Source organism: Budorcas taxicolor, chromosome 9 (genome assembly GCF_023091745.1).
Source record: "Budorcas taxicolor isolate Tak-1 chromosome 9, Takin1.1, whole genome shotgun sequence".
Classification (NCBI taxonomy): domain Eukaryota; kingdom Metazoa; phylum Chordata; class Mammalia; order Artiodactyla; family Bovidae; genus Budorcas; species Budorcas taxicolor.
This window is the reverse complement of record NC_068918.1, coordinates 92,309,233-92,323,350: the sequence shown is the minus strand read 5'-3', so window position 1 is coordinate 92,323,350 and position 14,118 is coordinate 92,309,233. Positions and strand designations below refer to the sequence as shown.

Sequence of the window (14,118 nt, the reverse complement as noted above, 5' to 3'; positions counted from 1 at the left end):
CCGCGGCCCGCCCGGCGGGGTCTGATATGGCCGCGCGCGGCCAATGGGCGGCGGCCCCCGGCGCTTCAAAGGGCTCGCGGCCCAATCCGCCGAGCCCCCCTGCGCCACGCTGCAGGCTCTATTTATGCCGAGGGGCGATTTTCCTTCCCAGGAGACCTACTCTCGTCCCTCCTTGCGGGAGTTCAAGTGGAATAACCTCCCCCTACCCCTCTCCCCCGCCCCCTCCTCTCCAGATCGTCGCCCTCCACGCAGGTCGGCGCTGGGTCTGTGCCGCCGCGGGTCTGGGCACTTGTTGGGTCTTTTTGGAAGAGCGGCCGTCTGCGGCGGTGAAGGTGCGCTCGCGTAGCCAGTTGGGATTCAGCGGGGCGTCGGGGCGCGGGCCGGCGGGAGGATGACCTCCCCGGGCACCGACAGCCCGGGGAAGAGCCTGCAGTACCGCGTGGACCATCTGCTGAGCGCCGTGGAGGGCGAGCTGCAGGCGGGCAGCGAGAAGGGCGACCCCACGGAGCGCGAGCTGCGCGTGGGCCTGGAGGAGAGCGAGCTGTGGCTGCGCTTCAGGGAGCTCACCAACGAGATGATCGTCACCAAGAACGGCAGGTGGGCGCGCCGGCTCCCTGCCCGGCAACACCCTCGCCTAGTCTTTCCGCTCGTCCCGCTCGGGCTGGGAACAGACTCGTGTGGCCTCTCCCTCTCCCTCTGGGCCTTCTTCGCAGAATTGTCACTTTCCTGGGGAGGACGAGGTGGCTCAGATAGTAAAGAAGCTGCCTGCTATGCGGGAGACCCCGGTTCCGATTCCGGGAAGATCCCGTGGGGAAGGAAATGGCAACAGGCTCCAGTATCCTTGCCTGGAGAATTCCGTGGACACCGGAGCCTGGTGGGCTACAGTCTATGGGGTCGCAAAGAGTCGGACACGATTGAGAAACTAACACAACCCTGGGGAGGGGGACTCCCCCGGAACTCGGGGGACCCATGCCTCACCCGCTCTTGCCCCCGGCCTGACCCGTGTGCTGCGGCCTCTGCCAGGTCCTGTCCCACCTGCCTCCGGAGGCCGAGGGATGAGGGATGGTGGGGTGGGCGCATGCGGATCTAGGTGAGCCCTGGGAAGGAGCACCGTGCGTGGCCCCTTTTAAGTTCCCAGGGGGAGCTTCCTGCCCCAAATGACAGATGCCCCTGCCTTCGGCCTCACGATCCCATCCGGGGTCCTCCAGCTGTGCCCCTTCTTTTCAGGAGGATGTTCCCGGTGCTGAAGGTGAACGTATCCGGCCTGGACCCCAACGCCATGTACTCCTTCCTGCTGGACTTCGTGGCGGCCGACAACCACCGCTGGAAGTACGTGAATGGGGAGTGGGTGCCGGGGGGCAAGCCGGAGCCGCAGGCGCCCAGCTGCGTCTACATCCACCCCGACTCCCCCAACTTCGGGGCGCACTGGATGAAGGCACCTGTCTCCTTCAGCAAAGTCAAGCTCACCAACAAGCTCAATGGAGGGGGCCAGGTAGGTGTGAGGGCTGGAGGGTGGGGGCCGACTCTAGGAGGGGCCTGTGACTCTGCACCTTCTTGTGGCAGAGAGCTGGAAGGGCGCTGCTGGCCTGGAGGTGAAGTCTGCCTTCCTCAATTAAGCCCTCAGTGTTGTTTATAGTAAGCTGACGACAGTAACACCTGGGCCTGGAGAGCGAGCGGGGAGAGGGCGGGCAGCTCTCAAGCTTTGGGGGAACTTCTGCCTCCTAGCCTTCAACTTCCTGGGGTAGAGAAAATATGCATGTCGAGGGTAAGTGCTCACTTCAGAGCTGAATGTGCCCGCGTACTGACTGCGCGGAGTCTGAACAGACTTGCAAAGCTGTCCTTTTCTACAGATAGTCTTTCCTTGGGGAGTGTTTCCAAAAACCGTACTGGCTCTCAGGCATTCCAAGCTGTCTACAGCTGCCCTGGAAGCTCTAGAACTTTGTTCTACCAGGTCAAGCACGTCCTGAAAGGCAGGCGTTGCCTCTGATGGTGTGCAGCGTCTCTCGTTCCTTTTCCGACCTAGTCGCGGGAGCAGCACCTGACGGGCAACCTACCACCTTCAACTCGCTCAGTCACTCAGTCGTGTCCAACTCTTTGTGACCCCAGGGACTGTAGCCCGCCAGGCTCCTCTATCCATGGGATTTTCCAGGCAAGGATACAGGAGCGGGTTGCCATTTCCTCCTCCAGGGGGTCTTCCCAACCCAGGTATCCCTCGTCTCCTGTGCCTCTTGCATCTCCTGCATTGCAGGCGATTCTTTATGCCCCGAATCACCAGGGAAGCCCCTGGTGTCAGCAGTAAAGACATTTTCCTGTGAGCTGCAGGAGTTTCTGCGTTTACATCAGGGCAAATGGAAGTTTTGTTGTCTTTAACGGTGGAACTTTGAGGATCGCAGTTCCTGTGTTTGTGTCTCTCTCAGATCATGTTGAACTCCTTACATAAGTATGAGCCTCGAATCCACATCGTGAGAGTTGGGGGTCCACAGCGTATGATCACCAGCCACTGCTTCCCGGAGACCCAGTTCATTGCGGTGACCGCTTACCAAAACGAGGAGGTGAGGCATGGGCAGTCAGCGGGCTTGTGTGTGTGTGATGAGTGTCCTTTAGAGTCTAAAGTTTAGATGGATAACTAATGCCTTTTCAAATAATTTCCCATAACAGTACATACCAAACAGGACAGGAGGAGAAAAGTTTTAAAATAAGTACTCATTCAAGCACTTTCTCCTTTAGTTTTCCCTAAAAGTGTCTAAATCTAGAAGCATCCACTAAATGCTCCAAATGAAAAGATGAATCAAACATTCAGGTTCAGGACTGTAAGATTTCTTGAAAACAAGACTTCAGAGAGAGAGAGAGAGAGAGGTGTCTCCTTACTCTGAAAACCTTCCTGAAAGGGTCAGGGGCACCCCTCCAAGTCTGTGCTGTGTGAATAGTCAGCTAGATACACAGTTTAGTGCCTGTGAATCTGTGTCTACACCTGACCCCAAAGGAAAGACAGTGGGTGATTAGCTGATCAGGCTGTGGGTGTTGACCGCCAGCCAGACTAGAAGTCACTCTCCCTAATGGACCTGCGTTGTCGTTTGAGCCATGTTTGTTAGACTGATGCACACAAAATATTGTCAGTAGTGAAGAAGTGAAGTGAAAGTCACTCAGTCGCATCCGACTCTTTGGGACCCCATGGACTACACAGTCCAGGCCCGAATACTGGAGGGGGTGGCCTTTCCCTTCTCCAGGGGATCTTCCCAACCCAGGGACTGAACCCAGGTCTCCCACATAGTGGGCAGATTCTTTACCAGCTGAGCCACAAGATCTCTCTCAACAACAACAACGGAGGAGGAGGAAAAGAGAGATTCTCTCGTCAACAACAACAAACGGAGGAGGAGGAAAAGAGAGAGATAAGCTTTACATAAATGCGCTGTTCTTTATGAAATATTATAATTACTTGGCTACTTCAGATTCAAATAGGAAAATATACATGAAAGAAGTCTGATTATATTTGAATATTTAAAGGGGGTATTGGTGGAGCCTGATTTCTTGGTGCCTAATTAAGTCCTCTGACTAAGGAGCAGATACTAGTAGATGCAACTTCTTGTTTTCAGATCACAGCTCTTAAAATTAAATACAATCCATTTGCAAAAGCTTTCCTCGACGCAAAGGAAAGGTGAGAGACGCTAACGATACCCTTGGGCGAAGAAGTGGCAGAATGATGAGCTACTGCCGCAGATACTGTTTCCTGAATTGTTCTCCTTGACCATTCAATACACTTCTTGACAGAAGCGATCACAAAGAGATGATGGAAGAAGCGGGAGACAGCCAGCAGCCTGGGTACAGCCAATGTACGGTTTGTTGCACTCTGCCCAGGCGGACCTTGTCTCAGGGACCAGCCTGTCTGGGGCAGGGGGCTGGGGATGGAGCAGACGGAGCTTCTGGGTGCCCTTGGGGGGCACACCGCTCTTGGCTGTGCAAGGCAGTGGCCCTGCGTGTTGATGCTGTTCCTACTGGTCATCGAACTGCTGGTCCCCAGCCTCTGCTCCACCTGGGGCTTCCGGATGCCCCCCACCCCCCTGCCAGCTCACGGGATTCCTGACAGAGGAGCCTGGGTTCTTTCGCTTGAGGCCACTCCAGAGGCTTCCTTCGTGGCATGATGGTAAAGAGTCTGCCTGCCAGTGCAGGAGACGAAGGAGACACAGGTTCAATCCCTGGGGCGGGAAGATCCCCTGGAGGAGGAAATGGCAACCCACTCCAGTATTCTTGCCTGGGGAATCCCATGGACAGAGACGCTGGAGGGCTACAAATCCATGGAATCACAGAGTCCGTGGACACGACCGAGGGCTGAGCACACACGAGGCGGCTCCAGCCATGGCTAGGATGGATTGCTGAGACCCTGATGGGTGTTCAGACTCTGCTGTGTTGGGCAGGAGAAGAACTTGGCTCTCATCCACTCTGAGATGGTCTGTCTTTTTGTTAATGGCTGAGAACAGAAGGACCATCTTTGGGACAGTGCTTCTGATCACGTGTAGCTCTCCTCCAGCTTGCTTTGGGGCTGGAATGGCCTGCTGGGTCTTGCTGGAGACAGCGGCTCGCAGGATGGGCAAGGCTGATTTCAGTCTAGCCTTCTTTAGAGTTAGTGAGGTGTTCAGCGGAAGTGATGCAGGTCTACAGCAGAGTCCTATCGGGGAAAAGGCTTTGTCTTACCCACCCAGGCAGGGCCGGGGACTCAGAGATGAGAAACTGGCAAAGGTTGGGAGAGAAAAGTTATTGCTGGCTGCTCATTCTAAGTTCGGGCGGAACCAGAGCAGCGGCTTCCTCAAAGAACCGTTTTCCCTTTCTTTCTCTTTCTTTTCTTTCTTTTCTCCCTCCCTCCCTCCTCCCTCCCCTCCTCCCTCCCTCACCTCCCTCCCTCCCTCCCTCCCTCCCTCCCTCCTTCCCTCCCTCCTTCCCTCCTTCCCTCCCTCCTTCCCTCCTTCCCCCTCCCTCCCTTCCTCAAAGAACCGTTTTCCCTTTCTTTCTCTTTCTTTTCTTTCTTTCTTCCCCCCTCCCTCCCTCCCTCCTTCCCCCCTCCTCCCTCCATCCCCCCTCCCTCCCTCCCTCCCTCCCCCCTCCCTCCCTCCTCCCTCCCTCCCCCCTCCCTCCCTCCCTCCCTCCCCCCTCCCTCCCTCCCTCCCTCCCCCTCCTCCCTCCCCTCCCTCCCCCCTCCCTCCCTCCCTCCCTCCCCCCTCCCTCCCTCCTTCCCTCCTCCCTCCCTCCCTCCCTCCCCCCTCCCTCCCTCCTTCCCTCCTCCCTCCCTCCCTCCTTCCCTCCTTCCCCCCCTCCCTCCCTCCCTCCTTCCTTATTCTTCATGGAATACTTAACAAACAGCTCTCCTAAGTGGCTCACGGCTGCCACCTCGCAGAGCAGAATATGAGCAACTGCTCTGGCCGCCGATGGGCCCGAGCTTTGTGGCCACTGTCTGGACCTCTTCTCGCTGGAATGCTGTCTGCAGTTAGAGTTGGGAATTGGAGCCTGAGCAGTTGTCTTCCTAGTGGTTGCTTTTCTGATTTTTTTTTTTTTGAAGAAAGAGGAAAATAAAGGGAATGGAGAAGAAACGGGAGCTGTAAAGGAGGGCAGGGCAGTGTTGGAATGATTCTCTGATTGACCTGTAAGGTGGGAAAGGGTGAGCTAAACGCAGAAGAAAAGCGAGGAGAACACGGGTGCCGGTCCAGGCAGGACGAGACTCCTCCGCGTGACGGTGTGGTCTGCAGCGGGGAGGGAAGGGGGGAGAAGCCTGGGGGCAGGGCTCCCCCTGTGCGTCCTGAGTCTGAATTTTGTCTGTTTTAACATTTATTCGCGCTCAGTAGTTTGGCCTTGAAAAACTGACCTGCCTGGAGGGACAGAACGTCAGGGGGGATATTCTGGGAGGATTCTGGGAGGGGGCGGTTTTGAGGAGCCGCAGGGCTGGCCGAGGTTGGGGTCAGTCTCCCAGGTTCTCGGGTGCCCTGCGCGTCTGGACTCCTTGGCCCTTCTCTGGCCGCACGGCTGACGCCCACGACCCCTGAAGCCTGGTCAGGCCCTCGATGTCCACGGACCCCGAGGAGGAGACCCACCGCTCCCTGGCCTCTGCCCCGCTGTCCCTTAGCTTCGTTTCCGGCCACGTGGCTCGTGGGATTTTAGTTCCCCGAGCAGGGCTGAACCGGGGTCCTCCGCAGTGAGAGCTCGGAGTCCTGGGCTCTGGACCGCAGGGAAGCCCCGTCTTGCCCGTTCGATGACGGGAGGGAGGCCGAGCGGGGTCCGCAGCCTGCTTCTCTCACAGCAGGGGGCTGGCTGATCCCCGGAAACCAGTAGCCTGTGTCCACCCGCCACCCCCCACCCCCAGTTCGGAGGCCCCCTCTCGCCTCCCCTCCACGCACGGCTGCGAAAGGTTCCCGGCCCTGAGGAGCCACCGGCCAGCCCCCTACCCCCAGCCCGTACGTGCATCGCAACAGCTCTCCAAGTAAGTCCCAGCGGAAGGCAGCCGGGTTGGGGATGCTGGGAAGACTTCGGGAAGGGAGCGGGCTCTTGACTGGCTCAAGAGGGCCCATCTTTCGTGTCCACGTCGCTGCTGGCTCGACCACAGAGACCTCCAGGCCAGGGGCCTCAGGGCTGAATGTGACTGCTACTGCTTGAGCCTCTTTACTTTAGGACCCTGGGCCCCAGTTTGCGTATTTTGTGAGCCCTGTAAGGTGATGATGCCGGGCCAGCCAGGCAAGAGGATTACTAGCTTGATGAGACGCAAGTGTGTTCTCCAAGTATGAGGCCAGGGGTCAGTGGCTCCAGCATCATCTGAAAACTCCCCAGACCCACAGAATCAGACGCTCTGGTGGTCCACCACTTTGTGGTTTAACGTGCCCCTAGGGGATACAGGCTTATCCCTGCCCCTAGGTGCAGGCCTTGAGTGGTATGAACACTGGGCCAGGCCATGAAGACCCCCGGACCTAATTCCCTCTAACACCACGGATGTCCCAGACTTCATTTTGTCTGGCTCTGAAAGGAGGAAAAAAGCAAATGAACGCCATAAAACAATTAAGCAATTAAAGCTGATTGAAACGAAAGAAGCTTATTTGGGAAGGAAATAGCAGTCCAGCTAGAGGCTAGATCATATTTTAAATTTTGCCTTGTGTAAATGGTTTCAAAGCGCTTTTAATTCTTAAGCGATAATCCTTTGCAGAAAAGACAGGTAAAAATTACACTGATTTTTCAGTGTAATCAATTCTTAATCATGTGACTGTAAGAGTCCATTTCTACAGCATAGCTATTGATCTAATGATAAGCAAAAGCCTGGGTGCTGGAATATATTCCAGTATGTACATTTGACAGTGAGTATTGGCCTTTGACGGAGAAGCCAATGGCGACCCACTCCAGTACTCTTGCCTGGAAAATCCCATGGGTGGAGGACCTGGTGGGCTGCAGTTCATGGGGTCGCTAGGAGTCGGCACACTTTCACTCTTCACTTTCATGCACTGGAGAAGGACATGGCAACCCACTCCAGTGTTCTTGCCTGGAGAATCCCAGGGACGGAGGAGCCTGGTGGGCTGCCGTCTCTGGGGTCGCACAGAGTCGGACACGACTGAAGCGACTTGGCAGCAGCAGCACCAGCATTGGCCTTTGATGACCGATTAAGCAGGTGCTGACACAGCTCCAGCTGTTGGTAGCATTTCAGTGTGTTTTGTCGCTCTTGGAAGCCCTCATCAGTAATGACACTTTCTTACATCTGTAGCCTATTTCCGACAGTTCATCTGCATGTCTGTCCATGCTCCAGCCCCATGACAACTGGTCCAGCCTTGGAATGCCTGCCCACACCAGCATGCTGCCATGGGTCCGAACGCTGGTCCTCCTGCGGGCTCCAGGTAACGCACGTCTGGGGAGTGATGCAAAGTGTCCGTGGGAACGGGAGTGCCTGTGATGTCCTCCCATCCCATCCATTAGCCTGTGTCCTGCTCTTCACTTACGGGTGATGGGTTTTTATTGGTAACTTGACCACTAGCCAGCTGTGTCCGGGACCCCGGGTTACATGACTGCCGTGAGTTCCTGCTTCAGCCTGTCCTCTGGGAGTTCAGTGGCGCTTTCAGGGTGGATGGAGCTGGAATCTCATGGAAGGGAGCAGGGACCCTCTCCTGGCTCTGCTGTTTACTAGTTCATGTGATGGACAAGTCTCCTGAGCCTTGCTTCTTCAAGAAAAGGGCACCAGATAACCCCAGCCTCAGCCCACCGTCATAGGCTTGTAGGTGTACAGGATTGTGGGGTCAGTAGGTGAATCTTGAAGACAAGTTTCCAGAACCTCTTTTGACAGGCGCTATCAAATTAAGGAAATACATTTGTTGGATTTCTGTGGATATAGAATCAGTGTGTTTCTTCACATACTTGCTAGGTAACTTGAAAAGAATGATGACTATTTTATTATTAACTTGAAAATTGTATAGAGGGAGGTTGGCTTCAAAAAATCGAGCTGGTCGTTCAGCGTATTATATTTCTTCATAGGATTATTATAATAAAAACTAAAATGACAAAGCGAGAGCCCTTTCCACGTTTTCTAAGGAGGAAATGAGTCAACGGTATTAAATGATTGAGCAAGTTGGCTCACAGCAGAGTGAACCTATGGACAAGGCACCTTGACCTCAAAAGCAGTGCAGCTTCTGTGTGGGTGCTTGCTCAGTTGCTCAGTTGTGTACGATTCTTTGCAACCCCGTGGACTGTACAGAATATCAGCATTTGCCTAAGACCTTAATTCTTTATGTTTAGGAAGCAGTTCCTTTAAAGTTGGAATCTAATGTCTACTCTTCAAAATAGAGCAAGCACTGGGTAACCAGGAAGCCTTTCCAGGGCTCCAGGGTCGCCTAGAAGACTGCAGTGAGTCAGATGACCTGCAGGCTACAACGGGGTCCCCCGAGGACTTCAGTGCATCTCGGAGCCTCACTCCATGGAGCCTCACTCCATCACGCCTGTGTGCAAGTCCAAGGGCATCTGAAGTGTAGGACGTGGCCTGGTCAACCACATAGCCCCCCATAGCCTAAGCCCTCCTTGTTCATTTACAGAAGGATTGATTCTGCTAGAAGAGAGGGACATTTTCCAGAAGCAAAACTTCAGCCTGGTCTAGTGTTGGTCAGACCTGTGTTCTCAGACAGGGGAGGGCTAACGTCCGTTTCCAGTTCCTTCCTTCAGGGATGTGGAAGCAGGGCCTCGAAGGTGGGCTCGGGGCCAGGCTCACCGGGCGAAGTGGGTTAACGGGGGTTTGCTTCCAGGTCTGAGTCCTGGGGCTCTTCCTTCTCCCGGGTGCCACGCTGACGTGTGCTGACACGTGGTGCCCACAGGGAGTCACTGGAGGATGACCCCCACCATCTGTGTTTGTCTCCCTCGAAGGAATGGCAGCTTTTTTTTAAAAAAAGATTTGTTTATTTACTAATTCTTCTGGCTGTAGTAGGTCTTCACTCTACACGGACTTTGTGGTGAGTGGGGGCTTCTTGTCGCGACGCCCAGCCTTCCCGCTGCAGCGCCTGATTCCGTGGCTGAGCACGGGCTCCAGGGGGTGTGGGCTTCAGGAACTGCGGCTCAAGGGCTCTCCAGAGCAAGGCTCAGTAGCTGTGGCTCGTGGGATGATTGCTCTGGGGCACGTAGGATCTTCCCAGACCAGAGATTAAACCGGTGTCCGCTGGCCTGGCACGTGGATTCTTAACCAGGACCGCCAGGGAAGCCCCAGAATTACTAGTCAACACAGATGCGTGTGCACATTCTCAGAAACATTGGACTCGGTGCATCTGAGAACTTGGATTCTCAGCTTGAGCACAAAGCTGGAGTCTTTGGAGCGGAAGCTAACAGTGCATGTCAAGGCGTTTTTAGACGGCTCCTAATGATTTTGTTTCTTGTGGGCAGATGAGACGTGACCTCTATCCATGTCCAAGTGTGATTTAATCACACAGAAAAATGAGCCATTTATTCCCCGGCCGTCTGGGGTGGGGTTGGTGGGGGTCTCTTTCTCCCCTTCTGGAGCGCCTGCCCAGGTCTCTGACCCGTCTGTCTCCCCACTTTTCTGTTTCAGCCAGTACCCCAGCCTGTGGTCCGTGAGCAGCGGTGCCGTCGCCCCGGGCGCCCAGGCGGCGGGTGTGCCCAGCGGGCTGGGAGCCCAGTTCTTCCGAGGCTCCTCTGCCCACTCTACCCCCCTCGCCCACCCGGTCTCAGCGTCCTCCTCGTCGGGGTCCCCACTGTACGAGGGGGCCGCCACGGCCACAGACGTTGCCGACAGCCAGTATGATGCCTCGGCCCAGGCCCGCCTCCTGGCCTCGTGGACGGCCGTGTCGCCCCCGTCCATGTGAGCCGGAGCCTGTGCCTGAAAGGAGGCCGGGACTGCAAGTGTTTGAGCGGCAGTCTCACGGGGCGTGGGAAGGGGGTCAGGCCTGCTAACCGCCCTTCAAAGGAAAGAGGAAGAAGGTTCATGTTCTGTTATGTATCAGGGGTCCCACCGCCAGCACTGTGCTTCGTCCTCCGTGGTGGCGGTGCGTCCTGGGTCCTTTCTGTGCTGCGGGTGAATGCAGGTGTGGAAGCAAGGCGGGGGCCTCCCTCGCCAGGACCCGCAGTAACAATGACCGGCCAGCATCCAGAAGCCGTGTTTCTCTTACATACAGCTGGAGGTGCCTCCGGCGCATCAGGCTTTGTAACTTCTCCGGCCATACTCTGGGGAGGTAAAAAGCACACTTTCAGTTCTCCCTGTTGCTTTCCAGTAGCTTCCAGGTCCCTTTGGGACCCCTGTGGCCGGGATCCTAGTCAGAGCCCAGCTGAGACAGAATTGCGCCACTCTTAGGGGACAGCAGATGGCCGTTGAAACAGCAGTGTCCAGCTCTGCCTGCTAGAATGTTCACTTTTGAGCATGGGTAGCTGATCTCTTGTACTGTTAAACCGACAGCTGTTTATGTTTTTCTTTTGACAAACTAGCCAAAGACAATCAGCAGAAAGTACTTTCTGCAAAATAAAGGCAATGTGCAAAATCCGGCTGGTCTAGTTATTATTTAAAACCCTTCTTCTTTCGGAACGAGACTTTGTTCCTGCTTACGACTGTCCTGGAGGAGCTTTTCAGTCTGTGATGGACTTTAACATTTTATCCAATCAGTGGCAGGACTGGAAGTGAAATGTTCATTTATTTATTTACTCAATAGATAGATTACTTTGCCACAAAAATGCAAATGGTGTTAAATGGTTTTCAAGAGAGCCAGCGCTGAGGGGGGAATGTGGATACTGACAGGATGTAGAACATTATGATGCCATGAAGATCAAATGGGATGTTTACTCCATTCAAGCAAAAATACATGGAGTGAACTGGCAAAAGGTTACAGTTTACAGGTGTCAGGTGTAGCCACCAGTCATTGGAACAATAAGGCATTTGTTAATACCTTCCCTGCTAGAAAGGTTTCCCAGCAGTGAGTCAGCACCACGCCTGCGCTAGATCGGGGCAATTTCTCCACCTAGTGGCAGAAGCCTTCCTTTAATCCTAGCTGTTCAATCTCGATACTCTGAGCCTCCGGTGTCTGTGAGTGTGAACCTAGAACTGAAGTGTAAAGGGCCGCACCTTTGGTGTGTCTGTGCCTGCTTTCAAGTTGGGCCATGCTTCTTGTAAATTATTTGCCACTTGAAAGTTCTTCTTGGTTTTACTCCTGTGTGTGTGTGTTAGCCGCTTGGTTGTGTCTGAGTCTTTGTGACCCCGTGGACAGTAGCCCGCCAGGCATCTCTGTTCATGGGATTCTCCAGGCAAGAATACTGGAGTGGGTTGCCATTCCCTTTTTCAGGGGATCTTTTCCCACCCAGGGTTTGAACCCAGGTCTCCCGCATTGCAGGCAGATTCTTTACTATCTGAGCCACCAGGGAAGCTGGTTTTAATGCAACTCCTGTAGAAATACCCTAGATGAGAAGATCTGATATTATATAAAGATATAAAGTGCCTTCCCTGGTAACTCAGCTGGCAAAAAACTCTGCCCACAGTGGAGGAGACCTGGGGTCAATTCTTGGGTCAGGAGGATCCCCTAAGGAAATAGCAACCCACTCACGTATTCCTGCCTGGAAAATCTCATGGACAGAGGAGCCTGGCGGGCTATAGTCCGTGGCGCCGCAAGAGTTGGCCATGACTTAGTGACTAAACCACTAAAGACACAGAAGTATTGAAAGAGTATTTTAAAATAAACAACTGCCCAAGAGGGACTGGGAAGTAAACTGGCCCCAGACGCGAGGTCTGCAGGAGAAGAGTGAGGCAGGGAGGGAGGTGGCGGGATGGGGCGTGCTGGGGTTTCCTAGAACACGTCACCTGACTGCTGTCCGCAGGCTGGGGCCGTCCCCGGCACCTGCCCCTTGCCAGGCCTTCAGGAGTGTTAGTGAGCGATGTCCGAGCTGCCGGGGAAGAGGAGCATGCCTCCAGGGAGACTCGATGCTCTGGGTCGCTGGGAAGCACCACCAGGAACGGGGCCCTGCCCCCGCTGGTGGCTGCAGGGACACGGGGCCTCCACTCTGGGCTTTGACATGTTGGAGTTTCTGAAGGTGACCCAGAGAGCAAATTCAAGGAGTTAATATTTTAATAAATCCAACAGCATCCTTTCGGCCGTGTAGCGGGGCAGTGGCAGCCACAAAGAGCACGGAGCCGGCAATTTTGGTCCAAAAGACCTGGATAGGACTGTTCATTCTCATCCCTTGCTGTGGGAACCTCAGGAAAGTTAGCTATGCTTCTAGAAGTTGAAGTTCCTTATCTGTCCAGATGCAGAAAAAAAACACCTGGGTGCTGTCAAAATGAATCTGTGGATTTCCCTGCCCGGTCCAGTGGTTAAGTGCTTTCACTGCAGGGGACGTGGGTTCAATCCCTGGTCCAGGAACTAAGATCCCCAAAGCGAAAGGACATAGAAATAAAGTCAAAATGCATGTTTTACCCAGAAAACTCACTTTTCGGGAGCACAGTCGGTCCCACTGGCCAACTGAAAAATGCTGTGGACTCTATCAGGAAGAAGACACCTAACCTAGAAGACATCAGGGAATTTGATCAACAGTATACCAAGAGAAGGGACTGGGTCACACAGGAGGAAAGAGGCCCCCAGGGAAGGAGACGCAAGAGCCTGTGAAGAGGGCTTGGCTCTGCTGGGAGGGGAGCTGCTTCTGAGCCCGGCTGGGCTGAGACAGCCAGAGACGGTCACAGACAGGAGAGGACAGCTCACCCCTCTTCCCTCCTGCCCTGCATTGGAACCTGTAATTGCCGTCCACCTCTGATGGACAGAGGACCTCTGTTAGCAAACATTCCTCTTCTTAAAATTTGGCTCTAAAACCAAGAGGGAGAAAGCAGTGCAATCACAAAGATATTAATGTGAATAGTAAAGTGAAGTCGCTCAGTCGTGTCCAACTTTTAGCGACCCCGTGGACCATAGCCCACCAGGCTCCTCCATCCATGGGATTTTCCAGGCAGGAGCACTGAAGTGGGTTGTCGTTTCCTCCCTGAGAAACCATAAATACCGGTAAAGCAAAACAAAACCTGCAGGGGGACCCTTCCACGTGGGAAGACGAGAGGTCCTGGGGTGAGGGGGTGCAGGGGGCCGGGACACGGGACCCCCGCGGTACAGGGACTGCAAAGGCATGTCCGTGGCCTTGTTCACGGCAGAGCCTCCTGCCCTGGGGAAAGCTGGAGTGGACTCCTGCTTCCTGATCCTCACTCCCGGGCTTCCTTGCTCCTAAAGCTGCTCTGCTTGAGAAGGGCCCTGCAGTGGAGTCCCCCTTCCCAGCCCCATCCCTATTGCCCTTTTTCCACTTGAAAGAAAGGTTTACTGCTGACTCACCCAGCTCTTCATTGACTCAGGTGTAAAAACCTCCAGACATCAAACGGCAAGACAATTGTTCCACCCTCAGGCCTCATAAAGGCCCCCAGATTCTCCTCCCCAACAGACCCCGTGAAGAATCCGCACGGTAGAGGTGCTGGCTTCCCACACCCAAGCGCACATCACCTGCTTCCAGCCGGCCTGGGGGGAGCTCGCCCATCTGACTCGCAGTTTATAAACTCTAAATTTACTATTATTAGTTTTTATTCTGGCTGGGCCTTGTGTCATGCTGGAACTTAGTTCCCCGACGGGGATTGCAAGCCCGTGCCCGCTGCAGTGG

General features: G+C 54.7%; 1 protein-coding gene across 1 annotated transcript; it reads left to right on the top strand.

Moving 5' to 3' along the window:
• Nucleotides 1–391: 391 nt before the first annotated feature.
• On the top strand, nt 392–10,316 carry TBXT (T-box transcription factor T). Its single transcript, XM_052645993.1, is given in 12 exon segments — nt 392–597; nt 1,228–1,492; nt 2,418–2,552; nt 3,594–3,655; nt 3,769–3,830; nt 6,284–6,306; nt 6,308–6,364; nt 6,366–6,428; nt 6,430–6,463; nt 7,728–7,820; nt 7,823–7,856; nt 10,043–10,316. Coding segments are annotated over 12 exon segments (1,308 nt in total).
• Nucleotides 10,317–14,118: the final 3,802 nt, after the last annotated feature.